The following is a 28000-nucleotide window of genomic DNA, read 5'->3' on the forward strand; positions in this document are numbered from 1 at the left end:
GGGACTAAAACTCATGCACAATGGAATATTCTTCATCCACTTCTTTTTATTTCTATTTAATTTTTTTAATAGTTATGACTTTTTAAAATTTAACATTCATATTTAATAATTATTAAATTATAACTATTACAATTGCGACAGCTCAGTTTATAATTAATACAACGTGAATGTTAAATTTTATACTTTGAGAGGCTATAATTTTTAATTCAGATTAAACTACGAGATATATAATATATCAAATAGAAGCTCGTTTAGTGATCTATAATTGATTATGAAGTGAAATCCGTAACGATCAAGTTTCAAACTCAAAAAAATATAATTTAAAGTATTTTCGAAGGTTCTGAATAATTTTAGTCTTATTTTTTTTCATATTATAATAGCTACGAATATGTCCAATCAATTTAGCATTTAGATGAAAAATAAATTATATTAAAGAATAATTATATTATTTTACAAACTACCAGATGCTTTTTTTATATTAAAAAGTCAATATAAGAATATAAGATGTATGGTCGACGATTCGATAAAAGACGATACGTCTTTTTTACTTATGTTTTTTTTCCCCTTCCACTCCTCTTCCCCGCCTCTAAGGTAAACACGTTTGAATGTAACAATGGCGACGTTGTAACAGCTTCCTGTGTCGCTTCTCTGTACCGCTTCCAACCGCTATTTATTCAAAAATTTTCAAATCGGTGTCGACCGACGCTCCGCACAGGACAAATCTTCTTCTCCTCCTGCTTTCCAATCCAACCGTCCACAACATGTCGACGCCGCTTCGTTGGACGGATCGGATCCTCCAAGTTGAGTCCAAGTCTTTACCAACCGACGGTGAAGCCGTCAAACTCTAAAGCCGTCTCTGCTGGTTGGAATCAGCCGTCCAAAGTTTTCGGCGATTCGCCTCGAAACTCTCTCTCCTCCCCGATCTCGGTGTTTGCGACGCGCGGGGTTGGGATCTCGCGGTGATCTGATCTGTGTGTTCTTCTATCTCTTCGCCTTTGTTGTGCTCGGGAGGAGTCGGATCTGGAGGCGGCATGGAGAGCTTGATTTCGTTGGTGAATAAGCTCCAGAGGGCTTGCACGGCTCTAGGTGACCACGGAGAGGAGAACGCCCTCCCGACCCTTTGGGACTCCTTGCCGGCGATTGCAGTCGTCGGTGGACAGGTCAGTACTAAACACATCCCGGATCTCGCTTTCCTTTGGATCGTGGCCTTTTGTGCTACTTGTTGAATGGAAATTAGTTGTCGTACTGCATGAGCTCTGGGATTGGACCTTCTTGGCGGTTGACTTTTGGATGCGAGCTAGTTTTGAGCGGAAAGAAAAGATCTAGCCTTTTTGCCTGTCCTGGTTGTTCTGTTGAAATCAATGTGAAAATATTTAATGGCAAAATTTCCATTAAGATTTTTCAAATTTAGACCAATTCTGATACGCAGTTATAACTCAAAGACTCAAAATTTATGGAAGTTTAGAGATCTATAGCTAATCACTATTGGAATAGCAATCAAAGGATAACAATATGTTATGTCAACAGGTCACCGTAATATGGTATAAGTTTCCCATTGCCAAGTAGAAGAGGCAAGAAGGATAAATAGATTTCTGACCCATTTGGTAAATGTCAGGGTCATTTTGTTCTTTGAGGACTTACTAGCTCAAACCTTTGCTCGTAGACTATTGAGAAGACATTTAACTTCAAAATGTTATTAATAATCAACTGCTTTAACCATCGACCAAAATAGGCAAGACCTACTTGGTAAATTAAATAAATTTTGCAATGCCATCATCTGGTAACCCATCCTTTCACCATATTAGATTTTGGCTATTGATTTTTTTGGACATGATCATAGTCCCTTTTGCTACTTCATTTTTAATAATTTTATTTGGATTTTTAAAATTTTATTTTGGTAAAATTATCATAATTTGTTTTGTTAGTAAGTCATGTTTTTCTATTTCAATGATTTACTGAATATCCAAAATTGAAACCACAAACTGACTTTCTAATTCTTTCTAATTAACTAACAATGCAAAATAGTAAAATTTGAACCATTTTTATGTGCATAAAAAACGAACATGACAAATAGCTGTATTTCAAAATTCTGTTTTATGTTATATTGCATATATATTTTGTGAAGTTCTCCAGTTTTGCTTTTTACTCTCCTGCAATAATTTTGCTTAATCCTTTCTCTAAATATTCAGGATGTGATAGTTGATGCTTGTTTTTGGTTTCAATTTCTTGTTATCAGCATTATAGTGCACTTGCTATGCGTCCGTCACCAATGTTCTTCACTTAACAGCGAAGTGTTTGTACTTTTCTGTCATGATATTAAGTGTGCATTGTATAATACCTGGAGTTTAAGTACTCCATTCCACCTGAAATGCCTTTTTTGTTATTTTATTTTTCTGATATAGTTGCGTTAACAGAGTTCTGGAAAGTCTTCAGTACTGGAAAGCATAGTTGGGAAGGACTTCCTACCAAGGGGTTCAGGTAAAAACTTACTCCAGTTCTGTTTCACTGTGTATTTCTTGGTGATTTTAACTTTGTGGTCGCTTTCAATTTCAAAAACTTGTAGGAATTGTTACTAGACGTCCCCTTGTTCTCCAGTTGCATAAGATTGATGGTGATAGAGAATATGCAGAATTCATGCATCTTCCAAGAAAGAGGTTCACTGATTTTGGTAATCTCATCTGTTAATGGTGTTGATTTTAGCACATCTGGAAACATAAGAGTCACTCTCTAATGTTATTGATTCCTTGGTTCTTCTTGACCTTTGAAAATGCTGAATACTCGTAGTAAGATAATCTAACTAAGTTCAAATGCAATATGCTGGTTTATGATATTGTTGAGTATCAAAAGAGCAAACTTTTCAGTGATTTGTTGGTCCTCTTATTCCATTTGCATTTGTGTACGCCAATTAGATTTGGTGTACGTTGCATGCTTTTCAATGTCTTTTATGCATCGCATCTGCATCTTCTCTGAATCCTCATTACATTAAGATTCATATCATATTCATTTTAATGCAGCTCTTGTTAGGAAGGAGATCCAAGATGAAACTGATAGAGAGACTGGTCGTACCAAGCACATCTCACCTGTTCCAATTCATCTGAGTATTTATTCTCCTAATGGTGAGATTGTGGCGTGAGAGCCAGAAATGTTTATGATTTTTGATAGATTTTATGAAGGTTATTGAAATTACATCAATAAACCCATAGCTTCATGTTTGCTAGGGCATCTTCAATATAAGACAACTATTTTTATGTGCCAATTAAGTAAATTGGCTAATTCATATCTTACAATATCAACATTTTGGTGTTAGGATTGTTTGTTTATTTTACTTCCGCAGTTTAACTTGATAAACCTGTCTTTAATATGTGCTTTTTTGTCCTCAATGCATCTCTTCTCTAGTAGTTTCCCTTTGAAAACTAAACTAATCCTCATACTCATCGATGAAATGACAAGGTTAGCTCATGTCTAAAGTCTAAACTTCAAGCTAGGAAACTAAGGCTGATTTGCCTAGTTGAGCAGCTTTCTGTGACAAGAGTTGAACCAACAATTGCTTACTCTATTGCTGGCATTCTGCCGTTTGGTTATGTGTGTCTGTCATGTGGTCATTTTCCCACTGTATATTTTGTATTAGCACATGAATAAGAATGTGGAGTTTAACCTTTTACCTTAATGCTAATGCTCTAAAGTTTGGCAGTCGTGAACCTGACACTGATAGATCTTCCTGGACTCACAAAGGTGGCTGTTGGTAATTTACTTTCCATGTTTGTTAAATGTTATGTTCCTTCAGGTAGTAGAGTTGCATTTCTTATTTATTTGAGACCTAACTATGTTTTTTGTTGCAGAGGGTCAACCTGATGGTATTGTGGCTGATATCGAGAATATGGTTCGGTCATACATTGAAAAGGTTCATCCTGCTTTTTAGATATCCGGAATTATATTCCACTCAGATTCATGTTTGTTTCTCCTTTAATTATTTTAGACTTTTTTCCCAAATATTTTAAGTATGTCTGTGTATCCTTTACTATGATCTGTTTGTTCCAAGACTGACTCTTTTTGGATTGTACAGCCAAACTGTATAATTCTTGCCATTTCGCCAGCTAATCAGGATCTTGCCACATCTGATGCAATTAAAATCTCTCGCGAAGTAGACCCCAAGGGTAAGTCTTTATGATTGCCAAGGTAGTTGTAGTGTCACTTTGATTGTATATTTCATTTTCACACCATGGTCACCAAAGTGTATCTATTGGAAAAGAGTTATACATTAGCATATATGCCCTATAAAATCCGTTTTGGTGATGTAAGTGAGCTTTCACAATATCTCAGCAGCCATGGATAAATGAGTGAGATGATAATTTGAAAATTTTGAAGGAAATTGTTGTTGGAAAATGGTGGGATTTTTATATTCCTTTTTTGTTTGTGCATTTTCTTTTTTGATGTATTTGTGTTCTGTGAAGAATGATTCTTGTTGGGTTGCAAGGGTGCAAACATAGTCCCACATCTAAAGCACATGGAAAAGATCATGGGGTTAAAAGGGTAATAAGTATCTCCATTGGCATGAGGCCTCTTGGGGAGAGCCCAAGAACAAAACCATGAGGGCTTAGGCCCAAAGTGGACAATATCATGCCATTGTGGAGATGTGGACATTCTTTAGACCCAACAATTGGTATCAGAGCGAGACCGCTCTTCACCGGACTAACCGCCGGATGAGCCATGATCCAGATCATGGAAAGTATTATTGGCATGAGGCCTCTTGGGGAGAGGAACAAAACCATGAGGGCTTAGGCCCAAAGTATATCATGCCATTGTGGAGATGTGGACATTCTCTAGACCCAACAATTCTGAAATCTTCCAGTGCAAGATATATGTTAAACTTGAGACAGATTGTATTCCAGGGTAATAAGTTTATGCATTTCATGATTTATGGTATTATAAGGCCAGGTAAACTAGTCTAGCATTAGTATTTCTGTGTGAATTTCTCTGCAAGTGTTTGAATTTGAAAATATGCATGGGATGATAATCCCTTTGATTAAGGATGTGAAGGGGCCTAATTTTCTTAATTTTGTTTTTTGTCCTTTTGCTCTCAATTGTGTTGTAGGTGAGCGGACATTTGGTGTGCTCACAAAGATTGATCTTATGGACAAGGGTACTGATGCTGTCGAAGTAAGTTGATTTTATTTGAGATATCTGTTTAGATTTTGAGCTTTAACTGGTAAAAATGGCATGAATTGTCTCTTTCTATTTTCAGTTTAAGGAAAAATCTTTTGATACTGTGATAATTGTTTTAGGCACTAGTTTGACGGTGTTGATTATTCTATTTTATTTCATGTAAATCTCTTGTATTTTTGGAAAATGCTGTCTTCCATTATGATTCTGCTCAGCAATGTTTTATATGCTTGTCTCTGATCGAGTGCCTTTACTATTTGGTGTTGCTACAAATCTTCAGAATACATTGTTTTGGATCTTGTGGAGTTGGAAGAGGATGAAAGCTTAGTTCTTATTGTCAAAGAATAAGATAAATAACATTGTTGAAGATGATAAAATTTAATTCATTTTCGTTAGGATATATAGCTGAATTACAACACATGTTCAATGATAACAGGAGTTTCTAAAAAAAAGACAAAAATAATCATTATCTCTCAACCATAGATTAAAATCTTGACCTGTTTTAGTTGGCATGATTGAAACTTATTGTTCTGCTCTCTAAATGAAACGCAAAAGGACATTGACATGAAGATTTCACTGCAGTTCTTCTTCACGACCGACCTCCTCATGGTATTTGAAACTCTTCTTCCTTGCTGTCAAGTCTTGACAATGACTTGTATTTTCTTCCTTGATATTTTCTTCATGCAGTACCAAACCTTTCTTCCTCATAGTGTTTTGTTGCTATCTTTGTAGCGACCCTTCTTGCACGCGATATCCGAAACACTTCTTTGTTGTGATAATTTTGTTAAAGTGATGACGATGACTTGCCTGTGTTTTCTTCCTCGATTTTTCTCCATGTAGCATCAAAACCTTTCTTACTCGCAGTATTTTGTTGGAAGCTTTGTAGTGGTCCTTCTTGCACATGATACATAAAGCCCTACTTTTGCCTTTAGGTTGATTGGTTGCAATGTGAGGTGATGCAAGGGACTCTAGCATTGACAATACCCTGTCCTAAGAATAGGATCCTTTTTGCACATGGTTCCCAAAGTCTTAGTTCTACATTCAAGTCAACTAGCTGATGTGAGGGACTGCATCATATGTGATACCTTCTGGTAAGTTTCCTACTCTTTTCCTTCTTCTTCCTCTTCCTCTCCTCATTAGAGCGATCGAATCATATAATATCACTTCTAAAATCATTGTTCTGATCAGAGACCTAATTGTAGCTCAGAATGAGATTTGACATTGCGATCCCAACTATTTATAATAGGTTGCTTTAACATTAGCCTCCATTGAGTTCCAAGGATACATTAGTAATAACAATAGTCAAATCATTTAAAACATTTTTTGATTTCACCAAAAGGCTCACTTAACTTTTGGAATTTTCCAAAGGGTGCACCACACGTTGGTTTTTACAAAAGGTGCTGATATTAACAGTGTTTCTTCGGGTCGGATGCTTTGGAAGTTGGGTTGGAGTTATAGTTGTTTGGGCCGCTATTTGGGAGGGATATTTTAGGTATTAAGTGCGCCCTTTTGTAAAATCCAAAGCGTGGTGCACCCTTTGGGAAATTCCGAAAGCTAGGTGTGCCCTTTGGTAAAATCAAAAAATATTTCAAATCATGCACCCTTTGGGAAATTCCGAAAGCTAGGTGTGCCCTTTGGTAAAATCAAAAAATATTTTAAATGATTTGACTATTGTTATTACTGATGCATCCTTAGAATTCAACGGTGGCTAGTGTTAACACAACCTATTGTAAATAGTTGGGATTGTGATTTCAATCTCATTCTGAGCTATGATTTAGGTCTTCAATCGGAACAAATGTGTTGTTTTAGAAGTGACAACATATGATTTGGTTGCTCTAATAAAGGGAGGAAGAGGAGGAAGAAGAAGGAAAAGAGTAGGAAACTTACCAGAAGAAGGTATCACATATGTTGCATTCCCTTTGCCAATTGACTTGAATGCAAAACTAAGGCTTTGGGTACCATGTGCAAAAAGGATCCTATTGTTAGGAGGGGGTGTTGTCAATGCTAGAGTTCCTCACGTTGCAACCAACCAACATGAGAAAGCCTTGAAAGAATAAATGAGAAGAACATAGATTATATGTCAAGTATGATGGAGTCTGAAATTTTGTTCCGTTTAATTCTTGCTAGACAAAAATTTTTCGAAGACAGAATCTTTCCAAGCAACCCTCATATTCGATTAACCATGTGCTTGATCGATGCATAAGATCATTGGACTCTTGTGTTGGTATTCAAGATCCATATATATAAAAGAAACATTTTACGCAGCGGAAAATAAATTGTACCTTTCTTCTTGAGATTGTGTAGGAGATGTTCTTTACCCGAAGACCTCTTGATCTTCTGTTGTATTCCTCTCCTCTTCTTGGACGTTGTGTGGGCAACGATCTTCCAAGATAAACCACCAAGCCTTTTCTTCCTTTCTTTAGTTATCTTCCTTCTTCTCTTCTCCTTGTTGCCGGTTTTAGCCAAAGAAGCAAGCCACCGCCGGCCCTAGCATAAAGGGAGGAGAAACCTTCCTTCACCGCCGGCCCTAGCACCAAGGGAGGAGAAACCTTCCTTCATCGCCGGCTCTAGCACCAAGGGAGGAGAAACCTTCCTTCACTGCCGACCCTAGCACCACCAAGAGAGGAGGAGCCGGGGCTAGAACAAGAGGAAGAGGTAGAGAAGGGTGGGCGTCGGCCCTAGCAAAGGGAAGAGGAGAAATCTTGAGGCTTAGGCGCCGGCCCTAGGAAGCAAGAGGTTTTTAGTTTTGATTACCTCCTTAGGCGCCCCCTCTCCTCTCCTCTTATAGCTTTGCTATCCAAGAAAATTTAGAAAGAATCTAACAAACTTTTCTTATTCAGATTTAGTTAGAAAAAATCTAATAAAATCTCTTGATAAGATTTTGTTAATTTCTTAATAAATTTTCTTAACTAAATTTTGTTATTATCTTAACAAAATCTCTTAATTAAATTTTATTAATTTCTTAACAAAATCTCTTAATTAAATTTTGTTATTTTCTTAACAAAATTTTTATAAAAAAATTCATAACAAAATTTTGTAACGGAAATTCTTAACAAAATTTTTAACAGAAATCCTTAACAGAATTTGCATAACAGAAAAAATTCTTAACAGGATTTTAAAAATTCTTAACAGGATTTTAAAAATTCTTAACAGAATTTCCTAACCGAAATTTTTACAGAATTCTCTCAGGTGGATACGAGGCTTTATCTAGAGGCTACAGCAGGGACCTAGAGGAGGAATTGGTTTTGGCCTCCTGATGGGCTTGGGCTTCCTGTGTTCATCCCCAAACACCCAATTCAAGTCCATCAATAATAACCCATACCACTAAAGGGTTATTATTGAACTACCGCACTAATCCCATATTATAATATGGGCTACTTCTTATCATGAGTGCATTAATCTCCCTGTGTTTAAGATATCGTATGTCCGTCAATTAATTGAATTACTGACAACTCAATTAATTAACTTCTGAATCCAAGAGTAGTACCACTCAACTTTATTATCATGCGGAACTAAGTCCACCTGCAGGGTTTACATGATAATCCTTATGAGCTTCTCAAGAGGACATCATCAACCTAAATATTAGGACACAGTTTCCTTCTATAATCAACAACACACCATATACATAATATTATCTCTCAACTCATCGGGCCTTTTGATTTAATGAATAAATCTCACCCTTTGATGAATTAAAGAAATATATACTAAGTATATGTGCTTGTTATTATATAGGGATTAAGAGCATGCACATCCATAATAACAGAGGTCTAGTTCGATTATATAGTCAGTATAAATCGAACGACCTCAAACGGTTCTGCTCAATATATACAAAATGTACTAGTATAATTTAATAGTCAAGATAAACTAATACTAATTACACTACAACCATTCCAATGGTTTGTCCCTAGTCCATCTTGGTTGTGAGATAGTATTTATAATTTACAAGGAACCGATAATATGATCTTCTGTGTGACACCACACACCATGTTATCTACAATATAAATTAAGTGAACAACTGCATTAACATATATCAGAAATATAAAATGCAACATTTAACCAAGGTGATTCTCATTTCAATATTATTGCAAAATAGATGTTTATACAAAAAACAAGGCTTATAGTATACATCCCAACAAAGTAATGATATGTACCAAGTTGTAAAGTAAATTCTAAATTGTCTTCTTTGTAGAAACAACAGTCTTCCATTTTTTTGGACTGTTATACCACCAGAATAGTGCTTTGAGCGGGACAAGTTGGATGTAAAAAGGACTTAGAAGCACAAACCTCTAGGTGATGTTTGGGTAGCTCGTATAGTCTTTAGGTCGGATGCTTTGGAAGGTTATAGCTATTTGGGCCGTTGTTTGGGGGAGGTGTAGTTTGGGAATTAAGTGTGCTTTTTGGTAAAAATCAAAGTGTGGTGTGTCCTTTGGGAAATTCCAAAAGTTGGGATCACCCTTTGGTAAATTTCTTTCATCTCCTTCTAACTCTTTGACCTACCATTCTAATCAATTCAATTTCTTAACTATAGAATCTATTGGTTGCCTTTGAACATATGTAGGCCATCTCAACCGATTTTGTCTCATTTTACCCCAATCAACACTTAAATCAGAAGTTGGTAGAAAAAGCAGCTAGAAAACCAACATTTAATTTTTCTTTTCTTCTTTTTGGCAGATTCTCTGTGGCTTTGTTTATGATCAAGCCAGATAAATATGCTGCATATATAGGCATTGTTCTTCGCCTAGCTAGATCTGAAATTGATTGGAACCCGTCCTATCTCGTGGGAAATCGGAGAAAAGAGGAGAATGAGAAGACAAGATGATCACTTTGAGGGGATCAACCTCCAATCAAATGAAATTGATTAACCAAAAATATTCCATAATTCCAAAGATTACATGAACTCTCTTTAAAAGGTGTGTAAGATACCTTTTCAAGAGAAAAAATCTAACTACTGATTAGAAAAAATCTGATAACTTTTCTAAAAGAAAACTTATCTCAAAAAGAGAAGAATTAAAGATAAAAATTTTGAAGGGTATATTTGAATAGATCCATTAAAGCATCATATTCTAAAGATAAGATTTTGAAGGAGTTATTTGAATAGATCCATTAAAGGATTGTATCAAAAATCAACCAAGACTTCACATGATTGATGGTGAGGCGTCCTTGTCTCTTGCCATTTATGGGTTGGTCCTCTTTTCGGTTGCATCACCCAAGATCAACCTATGCTGTTGTAAGCATTATTGGGAAGGTGCTTAAATCCTACTGGATGGACTTATAAGAATTTCCACGCCCATAATTGATGACAGTGGGAGATCATGTAAATTATTCAAGCTGGATTCATTTTATTGTTTTTCAGTTTAGGCTGCCACCTCATACAATCAGCACAAGGTGATCAAGGTGTTTTGCAATTTGTTGTCCTATTCATTGGTAGTCAGACCCAGCCAATAATCAGTATAGCTTGATAGTTGACATGAAAAACGGTTATATTCACAATATATTTTGAAGGATTAATATAGATTAACAATATGCTTACTATTTAGCAATTTGATCCTATTACTGTGTAGCTATGTACTAGGGATTTAGAAAATAATGGTGTCTAAATAAAATTAGTTACAAAAGAGAGAGTAGGTTTCTGATTACCTTAATGTACATCTTGTAAATAGATTACTATTCTTTTAACCCAGATTGACTATTAGCATTTTGATCCTATTGCTGCAGCATGTATCTGGCATTCAGAAAATAATGGTGTCTGAATAAGTTAGTTACAAAGAATGGGTTGGTTTTTAATCATCTTAATGTACGCATTGTAAATGGACTACCTTTTTTGAGAGCCAGTAAGTGGTTTTGATTCAAGATTTAGGATATTACACCAAGTATTACTGTATCTGTCCCAGCCATTTTGGTGCCTTTTCCAGCGATTATTTCTTACCTTTCTTTTCCTTTGTATCATTGATGAAGGTGGTCTTGTTGGTCTCTTTTTTGTACTTATTATGAAGAATTTTTTTCATTGGTGTGCAATAATTATACTGCAAAGTCTTATAATTTAGTAAGTCATATTTTCTTCGTTGCAAAATGCTAGTCATTTCAAGATAGCTGCCAATATGCATAATTCATGGATTACTATCTTTTCTAGTAATGTTCAGTTCTGCGAACATCTCTTTCTGCATCTCTGAAATTTGCTTCTCTTAAATAAGGCATTTATTTTATTATTATTATATTATTATTTTGTATGTTGGGGAACATTGGTTTCACCATAACTTGTTTTTTTGTGTTTTTAGGTATTGGAAGGAAAAGCATTTAGACTACAGTACCCTTGGATTGGTGTTGTCAATCGTTCCCAAGCTGATATTAACAAGAATGTTGACATGATTGCTGCTAGACGGAGAGAGAGAGAGTATTTTGCTGGTACACCAGAATACAAGCATCTAGCTCACAGGATGGGTTCAGAGTACTTAGGGAAGGTCATGTCAAAGGTACATGAAGTTTCTTTGAAAATTTTCTATCAATTGGTTCTAGCTTCCAGCTCTTTGCCAAGTAATAGGCATAAATTTCTCATTTTGCAGCATTTGGAACAAGTGATTAAATCTCGAATCCCAGGCATTCAATCTCTCATAAATAAGAGCATTGCTGAAATTGAAGGTGAATTAAGTCGTCTTGGGAAACCAATTGCTGCCGATGCTGGAGTAAGTTCAATGCTGTACCATCATTTGTGTCTGCATGAGACTTTTTTGTCAATAGATAGTAGCTATTTTTCACCAGTTATGCTGGGCATATACTTAGTGTAAAATTTGGTTTACTTAAAACTTTAAAGTATGATTCCTTTGCTTTGCTTTTTTTTTAAAAACATTTCTGGAAGCTGATATTATAGGTTTCATTCATAAATTATCATTTATTTTGTGATGAAGGATCTTTATTTTAGTGTTTCCTTTTTTTGTCGAGTTTTCTAGTTCTGATAAAACATGAAAACAGCCAAATTTGGTACTAATAATATAATTTCATATGGTTTCTTGTATCAAAATCATTTACTATTTAGTCTGAGACTAACACATCAATCTCATCTCTTAGAATTTAAGCTGGAGATATCACAGATATATATTAGATGCATTACTTACTCTACCATTCAATTATTGCCCAAATCATTGAGTCTTTGCCCATTTATGCAGGGCAAGTTATATTCAATTATGGAAATTTGCCGTATCTTTGACCAAATATACAAGGAACATCTTGATGGAGTGTAAGAATTTTTTTTACTTTACAATCATATTCGCCTTTTTTTGTTGCAATATGTATAATTTGCTTAATTCATTGATTATGGTTATGTAGATTGTAGATGTATAGTTTTGAGTTCTAGATTGGAAACTGTTATAGAGTAAAACGTGTTTCAAAATTCAGCATGCCATTGATATATAGGAGTTAGATACAGAAAATTAGTGCTTCATTTTATTGCAAGTTCTGATTTATCATCAAGGCAAGAAGATTCTAAGATTGTGTGCCTGTAGTTGTTGCCTCCAACTTTAATGCACAATGAACTGCCATCTATAAATAACATCATCAGATATGTCTGTAAAAGAGGATACATTGTCATATATTCCTGTCCCTTTGGAATTTTATAGGCTCTCTTTGAAGTTGCAATTAAGATACCTTGTAAGATTCAGTATTTTTAAAATATAAAATATATTAATTAAAATAAAAAATTTAATCTAAATATTTAAAAATAAAAAATAAATTTTTTGATAATTTATAGCTTTTAATAAACTTCCATGGTTAATTAATATCTGAATCACTATCACTTGATGGTTTTTTTAGTTATATTCTGTCTTTTTTTATCAGTGCTTCAATCAGGATCCTAGACTTTCATATTGCTCCACCCTGTGTATAAAAGATCCCTGTTTGTAACAGAAGAAAAGACAGGAGGGCAGCTGGATTGAGAGGGTTGAGTCACAGGTCCAGTGGTCATGCTACTGAGAGTTTGAAATTATTTGCCAATAGGGATATTTTTCATTTTTTGACTTCTTTTTATATTCACTTAAATTGGGGCATACTAAATTGTTTATTACTATTAGTATTATTATATTTTTATACAAAAAAATGGAAATGAATAGCCAGAAGCAAACAATGTTGAATGCAAAATCAGAGTATTAGCATTGCTTGTAACTCTACATCTTAAGATGCATGTTGATTGGTATACCAATTGATTGACTTAAGCTTGATAGATGAAACAAGTAGTATGATGAACCTCTTTCCCTGATGATAGAACTGATGGTCTAGGTGTTTAGGTAAGGTAATGTTAAAGAGGAATGATTCCCTGTTCTCTGTTATTTTTTGTTTTGTACTTTTACCACATTATCACTTGATGTCCTATTTTTCGAGACTTTTTTTAACCAAAATGTGCTGCTCCTTGCAGGCGACCTGGTGGTGAGAAAGTTTACAATGTTTTTGACACTCAACTTCCTGCAGCTCTAAAACGTTTGCAATTTGACAAACAATTATCAATGGAGAATGTCAGAAAACTCATCACTGAAGCTGATGGGTATCAACCTCACTTGATAGCTCCTGAGCAAGGATATCGTCGTCTTATCGAATCTTCTTTGGTTTCTATTAGGGGTCCTGCTGAGGCAGCTGTTGATGCGGTAAATATGCTGCTAATCCTTGGATTCCAATCCTTATTCTTCATCTCTGCTACTTGAAGGGTATTCATTCTGTTTGTGTGATCATTTTTTTACTTGTTGTAAAGGCTATTCTTGTGTATTCTTTATCTTTTTTTTAGTTATGGGAGGATATGCTGAGTTAAACTTTTCTAGGAGGGACTATCTCTACTTTCTGTAGTAGGTATTTGTTGAAAATTGAGCAATAATTATACCCTTGATTAAACTGCTATAGTTTTCTTCTGTTTTCACGGGCTTGGATATTACAGGACAGAAAAAAGGTTGATTTGACCAGCCCTTTCTCTTAATTCCTGCTAAGCTCTATACCTATTTTAATGTTGTTGGTTCCTAAAGCAATATACCACCACTAATCTAGAGTAGAGCTAATATAATCCAAAATGACTAGCCACGCGGCGGAGGTGTTCACCATTGTACAATAACAATGTTGGTGTTGATTGGGGGAAAACATATTAGGGCTATTTCCCTAGTTAGTCCCCTTTATGTTATATAAATTATCTCTATTGTTCATTTACATTTGTACCCTTTAGTTAGTATATTTACACATAATTTCTATTTTATTTACAATTTAGTCCACAACACTTCCCCTCAAGCTTGTTAAAAATTATTGTAAAATCCCACTTCTTACAAATATTGTTGATTCTAAGACCTCTTGAAGTTTTAATGAGCAAACTTTCTAGTTGATCATTAGAAGTAATAAAAGAGGTGAAAATCTAATTGGACTGCACTTTTTTCATAAACAGAAGGACAATCATTCTTGTTTTTTTTCCTTCGTTGAAGAAGGGATTGGAAGCAATATGCACAAAAATATTTCATTGACTCACTCAAAACATTACTCCAGGACTTGACTTAGTTATTGACTGTTTAAACCATGTACACTCATATGTAAGAAGAGTCATAGTTCAGGGCTATGCCTTTGCACTTAGCTTATTAGGAACTATCTTCTATAGAGTTTGTAGTCTAGGATGATCTAAGCAACTATGGACTAGAGCGGAGAAGCATCAGCTACAAGAGCAGATTAGTGTGTAACCACTGTAAATATATACAATCCTCAAGGCTCGTGCTCGACACCAATCGTCTTTCCTAAATGGATACTGAATCAGCTGTAAATTTAGACAATTTGGTTATCTAGGGAGTTTTCTCACAAATACTAAATTGATGGAAAATTTAAGCATATAGAAAAAGAAGTGATAAAGATGGAGTAGGAATCACTTGACTAATACCCTTGCAGAAGACAGATTGACCCAGTTGTTAGAGTTGTATGAATATGATGTGAAGTTGCTGTAAGATTAGGGAAAAGAGAGATGTTAATAATCATATGCTCAGAGGATTAGAAATTTGAAATCCAAGTTTTAGATATAGTAGTATGTGCTGTGCAAGCAGTAGAATTTCCTCCTTAATCCAATGATGACAAAGACATGCATAATGCATATATAGCTGTCTGCCACTTAAGAAAGCATTGATATTTGGGTGGTATTTCTGGCTGTAGAAAGTATCGCAAAGAGTTCCACGAACAGTTCCTTTGGATGAGCCATACTTGTGGAATTTGGTGATGCAGGAAGAGAACTACAAATTTAAATGGAAATCTGCCAAAACAGAGGTAAAAATCATCTGAAGCAGCTGATAAGGGAAGAGATGCAAACATATTTTATTTGGAATCTGAAATTCAGGAGGGAAAACCAAACAAGGAATCTGCTGATTCAAGAACCTTCCTGTTGATTTTTGGAAGAAGCAAGCACCAAAAGCAAATTTGAAAACAAATTTGATCCATGAAATCCATTTTTTGAAAGCCTTCCAAGAAGACGGAAGAAGAAACATTCCAAGGGGATGATTCAGTGAATTTGGATGTGGATCTGATGCATATTGGAAGGAATCTATGGCACACAGAAGAAGCAAACAAAAATCTGCCTAGTCTTCTCTAGTGAATAGAGACAATCTACTGGAGATTAATTTTGTTGGGAGGATTCTCTGGGGGAAAACTGCAAGGGGGAACAAATCTGGAGATGAAGAGGCTCCTTTTCCCTCAGCTACTGCTTCTGTTCAAAATCAGATTGCACACAGAATCCAGCACACACATATCTCACGAGGGAGAAGCCTTAATGAGCAAAAAGACGCTGGAGGGGGAGAGGTCAAGCAAAGGGGAAATTTTATTACATTTATTTCCCTATGTAGTACCCTCTACTTGGACATAAATTTCCCTTATTGTTTTAATATAATTATACTTGTATAATTATATCACAATTGAGCCATATTTTATTTACAATGATCTCAACAAATATAAATACATCCAGTATGTTATTTTGGATTATGAGGTGTCAAAGCACTCTATAAACTGATGTTCAAGAGCACCACCAACAGTTAGTTTTTGACAACCACAATATTATTCTTGTTTATAATATGCCTAAGCATTCTGGAAATGACAGTTTTGAGTGGAGGGATGATAGTATGTATGTACAGAAAAAAATAATGTGTAATGTCTTTTTTTTCAGTAGCTGACAATTAACACACACTTACAATTTCATACTATCATCTTCTTGAGGTTATTTAGTTAATTTACATAGCTTCTTGTCTTAAATTGCTTTTTTTTTTCCTGTCATCATCTGCTTGTTATATGTCCTTAGATATCCTGGACAGGATGCATTTATTGTTTCATTCAATTGGCTGTTTATTGTTTTGTAAGATTGGGCACTTTTTATGCTCCTCCACCATTAAACTTGCAAACATTTAGTCTAGCCTTGGAAATTCATTAATGTGATATCTTTACTGTGTTTCCAGGTTCATGCCATACTGAAGGAGTTGGTTCACAAAGCTATGACTGAGACTCCGGTATTCTGTATTTGTCCATCTCTTGCTGTTTATGATTTCTTCTTATGCACGATATCATTCATGGCTTGCTGTTTCTTCTTTATCAATGTTTTCAACAGGCTGTTTACTACATATTAGTGGAAAAAATGAAATCAGTAATAACAAAGACGTGATATATATGTCTAATAATGCTTTTGTTTGAGTTAATAATTAATTGTATCCTTGGCACATCCTAGATTAATAAAAATAGGAGATAGCATCAAGGTTTAAAATCTCGACCCGTGTCAAGGTTTCGGTCCCCGATCGGAACGATACTGTTTCAATACCGTATCGTGTCGTGTCAATACGGTTTCGATACTTTTTATTTATATATATATAGTAATTATTAGATAAATATGTTTATTGTATATAATTTTAAAATAAGTTGTATATTGAAGTTTTTTATTTTATATAAATTCTCAATTATTGACCAACTTAATATTGTTAAACAAAAATAAGTAAATATATTTTTCTGTAAAGAAAATTGATCTATTAATAACTCGAATTAAAATTGATAGTTGATACATCATAATAAGTTACCTTACTAATACTAAAAGGAGTGGCGTGAATCACATGGAAGCATTGGTTCTTGCAATATTCTGGTTAGATTAATTCCATAGTTCTCTAATATCCAGATTAAATAATCATCCCATGACATGTTATTGTTTTCTCCACATGACCATCAGTATGTCTCGATTCACCACTAGAAGTTAGACTTGAATTGACACCACTGGAATCAGAACGGGTACAAGCACAGGATAAGGATAAATATACGTCCCCGAACTTTAATATGATGGATCACCATATGATGCATCAGATATAATAAGAAGGCTGAGAGTATGATGAGCTTCGATCAGAATTAATCTCAACTAAACTCTCCCTCATATCTTGATAATTATGAATTTCTTTTTATTTGTCAACCTTAGATTAATGTCGATATTGAGTCGTAATAGTTCTAGCTCTGTGATTATCATCTTGAGTTGCATGTGTGTAATCTTTCTCACATGTCCAAGACTTCGGTGTTGGAGTAGAGGGAACATAAGTTTGACAACCACCAGATGCATCACTACTTTCATGAGTACTTGCACTGCTATCAACATCACTATCATCATTTCGAATTTTTCGTCAGACTACAGTATTGAAAGGTGATGATGTATTGTCACTGTTATCATGTTCTTGTTCATCAATTGCATTGAGTGGATTTTCATTAATTCTTAATTGACCTTTTTCCTTAAAACTAGGAGTTTTTTTTTCTCTTTAGTAAAAGTTGTAGGAGCTTTACCTTTGCTTTTATGTATGGACTTTGGAGTTGGGATGTTTGAGAACGTTTAGGCCGAGATTCGAAAAATCGAAATTCTTGATCAAAAGTTTCATCATCGACTTCTTCTTTATCAATATCTCCTCTAGTTTGTATTTTTCAATCTGTTGAGTAAGAAATTGAGATGGTCGTGATGGGTTTCCTGCTTCATCAAGTAATAGATTCTCAAATTCAACAGCGCTCCACCAATTCATCATTGGATCATTCTCATTTTGGACGAATTCAATATTAAATGGGTCTACATCACCAGACTGTTGTTCTTCCTTCTCTTCTGTTATTGCATGTAGTTGAAGACATATATTATAATGAACATAGACCATCTTCTCCAAATGACGATAAGAAAGACGATTTCGTACTTTTGTATGAATGAGGGAGAAAGTTATCCAATTTCTTTCACAACCACTTGAAGACGTTATCTGTGAGAGAATCTGTACTGCAATCTTTTTCAAATTTGGAGTTGATTCTCCATATTGTAACCACCATTCAGCTGTAAGATAAATAAGAACAAAATTAAAATAGTATTTATATTTGTTGATAATAATTAGTATTGATTTTTACTATATTTATCTGCATATATTTTATATTTGTATGACATTGTAAAATGATCGCTAAAAGAACTATATGCCTCTCAAAATAATTGATTTTCATTAATAGCTTCAATTGCCAATTCTCTTGATATTATATTTCTGAGGGCTACTAATAGATCTTCATTTATGTCAAGATTATAACGATATTAATATGTCGGATTGAAATAATAATCTAAAATGATTAAACATATATAATTATTAATAATAAATATTAAAAAATATTTATCATTAAAAAATATGCACTTGCCAAATGAATATATTTTCTCATTTGATTGTCCCATCTTGCAATGATTATATCAATATAAGGTTAATATTTAATTGATGATTGTAGATGTCTTTTAATTTCCTCTTTTGCTTCATGAATTAGACAGTAAATATTGCTCATTTATGATTTATTGTCCATATCGACTTTACATAGAACTTAACGTACAAGGACTCTATTGCTATAAAAATATCTGCAATATAGTCCCAAAATTTAACCGATATAATATTTTTTTGCACTTCTTTACCTTCGATCGTATTAGAATATCGAGAGGCTTCTCAATACTTAAAAGTGAACATGACCTTCAATCCACTATACAAACAACTACTGCCACTTTCTCTTGTTAAAATCGTTGTTTCAGAAAAAAAGTGAATTGAAGGTCATGTTCACGTCTAAGTATTGAGAAGCCTCTTGATATTCTAACACGACCGAAGGTAAAGAAGTGAAAAAAAATATTATATTGGTTAAATTTTGGGACTATATTGCAGATATTCTTATAGCAGTAGAGCTCTTGTACGTTGTTATATGTAAAGTCGATGTGGACAAGAAATCATAAATGGGTAACGTTTATTGTTTAATTCATGAAACATGAAACAAAAGAGGAAATTAAAAGACATCTACAATCATCAATCAAATATTAACTTTATATTAATATAATCATGGCAAGATGGGACAATCAAATGGGAAAATATATTCATTTGGCATGTGTATATTTTTTAATGATAAAGAATTTTTAATATTTGTTATTAATAATTATATATGTTTAATTATTTTAGATTATTATTTGAATCCGACATATTAATATCGTTATAATCTTGGCATAAATGAAGATCTATTAGCGGCCTTTAGAAATGTAATATCAAGACTACAAATAAATAGAGAATTAGCTGTTGAGACTATTAATGAAAGTCGATTATTTCGAGAGGCCTATGGTTCTTTTAGCGATCATTTTGCAATGTCATGCAGATATAAAATGGATGCAGATAAATATAGTAAAAATCATTACTAATTATTGTCAATAAATATAAATATTATTTTAATTTTATTTTTATTTATCTTGCAGTTGAGTGGTGGTTACAATATGAAGGATCAACTCCAAATTTAAAAAAATTGCAGTATAGATTCTCTCACAGACAACGTCTTCAAGTGGTTGTGAAATAAATTGGATAACTTTCTCCCTCATTCATACAAAAGTACGAAATCGTCTTTCTTATCGTCATTTGGAGAAGATGGTCTATGTTCATTATAATATGCGTCTTTAACTAAGAACAATAACAGAAGAGCAGGAAGAACAAGAGTCTGGTGATGTAGATCCATTTGATATTGAATTCGTCCAAACTGAGAATGATCCAATGATGGATTAGTGGAGAGCTATTGAGGTTGAGAATCCATTACTTGATGAAGCAGGAGACCCACCACGACCATCTCAATTTCTTACTTAGCAGATTGAAATAATACAAACTAAAGGAGATATTGATGAGGAAGCTTTTGATCAAGAATTTTGATTTTTCGGATCTCGGTCAAGACGTTCTCAAACATCCCAACCCCAAACTCAACCAAAGTCCATAGATAAAAGCAAAGGTAAAGCTCCTGTAACTTTTACTAAAGAGAAAAGAAAACTCCTATTTTTAAAGGAAAGGGGTCAATCAATGAAAAGAAAACTCCTTCCGACACTGTAGTCTGACGAGAAATTCGAAATGATGATAGTGATGTCGATAGCAGTGCAAATACTCATAAAATTGGTGACATCTGGTGGTTGTAGAACTTATGTTCTCCTTACTCCAGCCTTGGACATATGAGAAAGATTACACACATGCAACTCAAGATAATGATCACAGAGCTAGAACTATTATGACTCAATATCGACGTCGAACTAAGGTTGACAAACAAAAGGAAGCTCATAATTATCAAGATACGAGGGAGAGTTTAGCTAAGATTTTAATTAGTTCATCATACTCTCAGTCTTCTTGTTATAGCTCTGATGCATCATATGGTGATCCATCGTAAGAGCTTGGGAATGTATGTTTATCCTGTGCTTGTACCCGTTGCGATTCTAGTGGTGCCAATTCAAGTCCAACTTCCAGCGGTGATCGAGATATGCTGATGGACATGTGAAGAAATCAATATCAATATGGCACGTCATGGGATGATTATTTAATCTGGGTATTGGAGAACTATGAAGTTGATCTAACTAGAATATTGCAAAAACCAATCTTTCTATTTGATTCACGTCACTCTTTTTGGTACTAGTACAACAACCAACAACAACCAAGTCTTATCCCACTAAGTGGGGTCGGCTATATGGATCCTTTTATGCCATTGAGCTCTATCTCCTATTATATCATCATTTATATTTAAATAAATTTTATCTTGTTTTATTGTTGCTAACCAAGTCTTTTTTGGTCTACCTTGCCCTCGTTTGATATGCGTATTTGTCATAGTTTCACACCGCCTAACTGGAGCATTTATCGGTCGTCTAAGTACATGTCCGTACCACCTTAAACGTGTCTTACGGAGTTTTTCCTCAATAGATGCAACTCCAACTTTCTCTCTAATGCTCTCATTTCTTATTCTGTTCATCTTCGTATGTCCACACATCCATCTTAACATCCTCATCTCCGCAACTCTCATCTTTTGCTCATGTGCTCGAGTCATAGCCCAACATTCAGCGCCATATAACATGGCAGGTCTAACTGTCATTTTATAGAACTTTCCTTTAAGTTTTAGAGGCACTTTACGATCACATAAAACACCTGATGCTCTCCTCCACTTCAATCATCCTGTTTGTATTCTATGTAAGACATCTCTCTCAATCCCTCCATCGGCTTGCAAAATTGATCCTAAATATTTAAAACTCTCAGTTCCAGACAACTCATCATCTCCTATTTTAATACTTGTCTCATTATGTTCAATATTGCTAAACTTAAATTCCATATATTCTGTCTTTACTCTACTAAGCCTAAAACCTTTCTGTTCTAGTGTTTCTCGTCAAGATTCTAATTTAGCATTTACTCCCTCACGTGTCTCATCTACCAATACAATATCATCTGCAAACAACATGCACCATGGTACGGTATCTTGAATGTGTCCAGTAAGTTCATCCATGATTAGTGTAAAAAGATAAAGACTTAGAGCTGACCCTTGATGTAACCCTATCTTTATTGGAAATACTTCAGTTAATCCGCCTGAAGTCTTCACTCTAGTCGTTACTTCCTCATACATATCCTTAATTAGGTCAATATATACTACGCTAACACCCCTCTTTTCTAGAATTCTCCATATAATTTCCCTTGGGACTCTATCATAAGCTTTTTCTAAATCAATAAATATCATATGTAGATCTTGCTTTTGCCCCCGATACTTTTCAATTAGTTGCCTGAGAAGATATATAGCTTCTATTGTCGACCTACCAGGCATAAACCCAAATTGATTTTCGGTGACCATAGTCTCTTTCCTTAATCATTTTTCTATTACTCTTTCCCAAAGTTTCATGGTATGACTCATTAATTTAATGCCCCTATAATTTGCACAATTTTGTATGTCCCCCTTATTCTTATATAAGGGAATTAGAGTACTTACTCTCCATTGATCTGACATTTTCTTTGTTTTCAATATCATGTTAAATAATTTTGTAAGTCATTCAATACCTTGTTTCCCTAGGCACTTCCATACCTGTATCGGGATATCATCTGGTCCAACGGCTTTTCCATTTTTCATTCCGTTTAAAGCTTGTTCTACTTCTGAAATTTGAATTCTACGATAAAAATTTAAATTTCTATACTCATTTGACCTGCTTAAATTACCTAAGTTAAGTTGATCACCTACACCTTCATTAAAAAGTTGATGAAAATACCTCTTCCACCGCTCTTTTATTTCTCCATCATTTACTAATACCCTATTGCATTCATCTTTAATACATCTTATTTGGCTAATATCTTTTGTCTTCCTCTCTCTCACTTTAGCTATTTTATAAATGTCTTTTTCTCCTTCTTTTGTATCCAATTTTCGATATAACTGCTCAAAAGTTGTATTTTTAGCTTCATTCACTGCTTTTTTAGCCTTTTTCTTAGCTAATGTATATTTTTTTAAATTTTCTTAATTCTTGCAAATATATAATTTCTTATAGGCTATTCGTTTTTCCTTCACTTTTTCCTGTACTTTCTCATTCCACCACCAAGATTCGAGTTATTGATAGATCAATTTATTTTAAAGAAAAATATATTTACTTGTTTTTGTTTAACAATATTAAGTTGGTCAATAATTGAGAACTTATATAAAATCAATATACAACATATTTTTAAATTATATATAATAAACATATTTATCCGATAATTACTATATATATATAAATAAAAAAAGTATCGAAACTGTATCGGCACGAAACAGTATCGTTCCGATCTGGGATTGAAATCTCGGCATGGATCGAAATTCCCTAGATGTTGTTAGAAGTATCAAAAGTTAATAGGTATAGGTGCCAGGGATTTATTCCTATAAACACATTTCATGTACTAGATCTCTGAAAACAGAAAAATATAATAATATTATCATCCCACTTAACCTGGATCCCCGACCTTTTATTTTCTAGGGTTGGCATTTCACATAGTAAACCTCTTATGGTATGTTTGGATGGGGTGAGAGAAGGTTCATTAACGGACGGGGAAAGGGAGCGAAAGGGATGGGAAGGAAAGTATTTATGTTCTCCTTGTTTGGGAGGAAGGAAAGGTTCATTAATATAACATGTGTTACCTTGTTTGAGAGGAAAGGAAAGGGAATGAAAGTTAAATATATAAAATTATAAAAAAACCCTTACTTCTTAAAATAAATCTACATGTGAAAAAAAATGTATAGCTCATTAAATCGATATAAGAATTTTGTTGCCAAAATCATCTTATGAGACCAACTAAAATTAATATTTACGACTTAAATAAATAAAAAAATTAAAGAAATAATGAATAGACATATAATAAGCATGGGAAATATAGAATCTGTATACTTTGGTATGATAAAGGATAAATCAGTATTTTTATATATATTTCTATAAAAATTTACTGATGTAAGAAATGAGTAAAAAATCATGCTCAACTAAAAAATTTGAAAAATTTAGGTTAAATAAATTAAATAAATTATTTGAGAATTAATATTTTAAAATAGGGATAAAATTGGAACAAACAATATTTAGAGTTGTCTTTCCTTTCCTTACACTCCAAATTGGAGTGTAAAAAAATCTTCCTTTTCATGGGTAAGGAAGGTTAACTTACCCTTCCCTCCTCTTCCCTCATGCCTTTCCAAATAAGGTTCAAAGTTCCCTTCCCCTTATTTACCCATCCTTCTCCTTCCCTCACCTCCTCCCAAACAAAGCGTTAGGGAAGAGAGGCTATCAATTTTGATATGGTCACAATGTCCCCTCATCCATGTCAACTTCTTCCTTCGGATAAAAATCATCCTTCCTCTACCTCATCTCCAATCTCTAGTGCCCACCCACTTTGCCTTCATCACCACCTGCATGCTCTAATTGATGCACCGGAACAGCTAATTGTTGAACCCATTTCTGTCCCCGACGTAGAGCTCCTCATTCGATTTACTTGTGGCTCCACCTTCGAAGAATCATGTGCAAGATCTGCATATTGAAACTTCCTTTGATTCTTCTGCTTTGTTTCCTATTGACTAATTTGTAGCTGCTTCCCACTCCATCCGAATTATAACCACTTTGCTTGTCTCTTTGGTGCTCACATCATCAACATCCTTCAACTAGTTGTTATCAACATCTGATCATCCTCCTTCTAATGCAAAGAAAGTTGTAAACTCTAGATCCTCTCATTTGCCTATATGCCATCCTTCACTTTCATCGAATCTGATAAATGCACCTACATCCCTCACATTCAAATATCTCCAACAAGAGGAGATTAACACCTTCAAACTATCTTCAATCTTCAGCTGCATCTACTAATAACAGTACATTCCTCTGATGGTGAGAGACCATTAACACATAACAATCGGGTCAACTAATTGTCATGCTCTGTGCTTCATCTCTCTATCTTCTCCCTCAAAACATTTTCCTCTTATAGATGATGAGGGAGGTGGTGATCACTCTGTCCTTGCTGTCAACAATGTAGAGGTAAGTTCTACCCTCTCAAATAGGTTATCATGCTTACGATGCTTCTTTCCAGGCCACCTTTGACCAGTGGAGTAACGCCTTCACTGATTAGTGAAATTGCATTACCTCTCCAATGGCCCCCTACTCACTTTCCTGTGTGTCATACACTCAAGCAACCACTAATCATTAATTTCGTTTTTGTGGAGAATCAAAATTCACCCAATGCAGATCTAGCATGTTGATCCCTTCCATTTTTATCCTACAACTTAAGTCTTGTCTTCCTCTACTAGTCCATGCATGTTTCTAGTTGAATCAAATTTTGCCGTGTACAGTACACAATTTCACAACTTTTTGTACCTTTGAGAGTTTGTTTGTCATATGAAATAAAACTGACATTTCTGCTGCCTTTTTCTTGTTCTGTAATTTGAGAGGCTTTTGATTCCAAATTGAGGTAAACTTAAAGTTTGTTACCTCCAGTTTATACAATCAAATGCAGGACTTAATAAGTGATTGATCGTGTGTTACTTTGTTATAGTCAGCCAAATATGTAAAGTTACAATGTAAACGATCATTCATGGTGCAATATTGTAATAGGTATTTCCTTAAAATGATTGGATTTGGACCCAAATTTCACAGGAAGTTAATAAATCTGGAAACCATTTGGCCTTCAGAACATACTGATCTTGTGTCTCTCAAATTTAAAGGCAATCTCACATATTCACTAGCAGAAAATTCATAAAGCAGGTGAGACTTGGGAGACATTAAAATGAATATTTCCTTAACCTACTAAAATCTGGTGAAACCAAAACCTGGCTTCATGAAAATTAAAACTTTCAAGTTTGTTATGCTAATGTTTGTAAATTCTCTTTGGAAAGTTTCTCTCTTTAGTTCATTAGCCGAAAGAGTAGTCAATTTATTATTATTATAATTATTGTGATTATTACATTACATTTTTTAATTAATTTTTTTTTTGCATAGATGTAGCTTGTAGTGGGTGGCAAACTTCTTAATCCATCCGCATTTGGTTGGTATGAACTCAAATGTTTGAATCTTATCTACTGGTTGTCTATGGAATGGCTTTGAACTGTATTTTTCCAATTTCCATTCTGTTGTCAAGTGGTTTACAAGTATAAGTAGTTGTGCACTATGAAGTAGCAGTTGGACTCGGTCATCACTGTTGGAATATCTAGTGTCAGAAACATGAAATGGTGCATCTTAATTTAACTTCTGACTTCGACTAGTAGATCGAATCATTAGAATTTTTTCAGAAATTGATTAAATACTGAATAATATGGTCTGAATAGATAAATTCCTTGTAGGAGGCAAATTAATTAGGCCTTCCATGATCTTTGCAGGAGCTGAAACAATACCCTACTTTGCGAGTTGAAGTTGGCAATGCTGCGTTTGAATCATTGGAAAGAATGAGGGAAGAAAGCCGAAAAGCAACTCTTAAATTAGTTGATATGGAGTGCAGTTACCTTACAGTAGATTTCTTCCGTAAGCTACCTCAGGATGTTGAGAAAGGAGGAAATCCAACACTTTCTATATTTGACAGATACAATGATGCCTATCTCAGACGGATAGGTGAGTTATCATTTGTAAATGTCTCTGAAACTTCATATAATGCCCTATATGGTCATGCTGTCATTTCTTGTTCACATAATGAATCCTACTTACCTACTTAAAGGCATTCCAGATTTTGTAAATATAATAGATGACTTTCAACTTATTGTTGTACACTACAGGAACAACAGTTCTGTCATATGTGAACATGGTGTTGGCAAGCTTGCGCAACTCCATTCCAAAATCTATTGTTTACTGCCAAGTTCGCGAGGCAAAACGCTCCTTGCTTGATCATTTCTTCACTGAGCTGGGAAAGAAAGAGGTGAAATAATGTACTCATCAATTAGGTTGAATTAAGTAGTTGCTGTTAATTATTCAGTTTCCACTTTCATACGCATTTGAACACATTAAGAGTAATTTGAATTTGCTCAATAATTTTCTGTGCTAGTGAACTTTCTTGCTGCTTTTACCCACCTAGTGGATTAATTATCATAATACGAGTGACATTTAGGAGTACTTATTTAGTGCTGCAATAACAATACGAGTTAAATCAAGGGATTTTGGAAGAGCTCCACATTGATCCAAAATTTAAGAAGTTGCAGTGTATCTACATTTGTCTGACTGAGGATGATCAAACCTGTGTGGAGCACTTATTGTGCATAATTATCTGTGGAGGCAATTATTCTGCCACGGTTTACCTTAGCAATGTATCCCATCAAAACAATGTTGAATTGAAGAGCACCCGTCGATGAAAAATCTGTTATCTTGATTTCGATATCAAATCCAGTTGACCATAGGATCAAGCGAATGTGTGATATCAAATCCAGTTGACCTTTGGATCAGGTGAATGTGTGTTTGCTTGACCTTCATAGCACTTTCAGACAACAAAATAAATAGTTTGCACATGTTTTGGTGCTCGAATGAGAGAGGTTCAGCATGCAGGTAACCTGAACGTATTTTAAAATGTGTTATTGATTAATGCTGATAAGGTGCATTTAGATTATGAACATACAGGGATTCTTTTCATTCTATGGCTTGTCAAAACATTTTGATCACTTTATGTGAATAATTAAAATGTAGAAACAATTAAGAATTGCTGGTTACAAAACATCTGTTGGCCAACCTTTTCTGAATGTTTCTTCATACTTAATCGTGCAGGCTAAGCAGTTGGGGAAAATGTTGGATGAAGACCCCGCAATTATGGAGCGTCGATCGGCCCTGGCCAAGAGACTAGAACTATATAGAAACGCCCAAGCTGAGATCGACGCTGTTGCTTGGGCCAAGTAGAGGGCAGTCAGGGACTGTACTCATTTTGTATAATCTCCAAGCAATTCATTCATTCCAATTGAGAGGTGTGCCCCATTTCATACATTCTGCAACGTTCTTGTCTCTCTCTTTTTTTGCCCTTTGACATAAAAAAAATGCATCACGAGTTTGTAACATTTAGATCTGTTATTGTTGATCCCTAAATAGTACCGCCCAGTAGATAATTACCTGTGATTTAGGTAACAA

General features: G+C 34.5%; 1 protein-coding gene and 3 pseudogenes across 3 annotated transcripts; 2 read left to right on the top strand and 2 right to left on the bottom strand.

Annotated features, from left to right (window-relative positions):
* The first annotated feature begins 871 nt into the window (after window positions 1-871).
* On the top strand, window positions 872-27992 carry LOC141818784 (dynamin-related protein 5A-like). Of its 3 annotated transcripts, XM_074706235.1 has the most exons (17): window positions 872-1160; window positions 2415-2478; window positions 2564-2668; window positions 3015-3116; window positions 3692-3742; window positions 3840-3901; window positions 4064-4154; window positions 5093-5157; window positions 11436-11630; window positions 11721-11840; window positions 12321-12391; window positions 13562-13687; window positions 13760-13787; window positions 16596-16646; window positions 26281-26509; window positions 26671-26810; window positions 27647-27992. In XM_074706235.1, the coding sequence occupies exons 1-17, from the start codon at window positions 1032-1034 to the stop codon at window positions 27773-27775; spliced, it is 1758 nt and encodes a 585-aa protein (XP_074562336.1). In that variant the 5' UTR covers window positions 872-1031; the 3' UTR covers window positions 27776-27992. The 3 variants fall into 3 exon arrangements, 2 of the variants coding, with proteins under 2 accessions (XP_074562336.1, XP_074562332.1); XM_074706231.1 differs by having other exon boundaries at window positions 13562-13787; XR_012601000.1 differs by lacking the exons at window positions 26671-26810; window positions 27647-27992 and having other exon boundaries at window positions 13562-13847; window positions 26281-26363.
* LOC141818162 (uncharacterized) lies at window positions 17790-18473 on the bottom strand (annotated as a pseudogene).
* LOC141818072 (uncharacterized) lies at window positions 18524-19130 on the bottom strand (annotated as a pseudogene).
* LOC141818173 (uncharacterized) lies at window positions 19301-20748 on the top strand (annotated as a pseudogene).
* Window positions 27993-28000: the final 8 nt, after the last annotated feature.

The sequence above is a fragment of the Curcuma longa genome, chromosome 2 (assembly GCF_044706935.1).
Source record: "Curcuma longa cultivar G26 ecotype Majalengka, Jawa Barat chromosome 2, ITB_CL_G26_1.1, whole genome shotgun sequence".
In the NCBI taxonomy this organism is placed as follows: Eukaryota; Viridiplantae; Streptophyta; class Magnoliopsida; order Zingiberales; family Zingiberaceae; genus Curcuma; species Curcuma longa.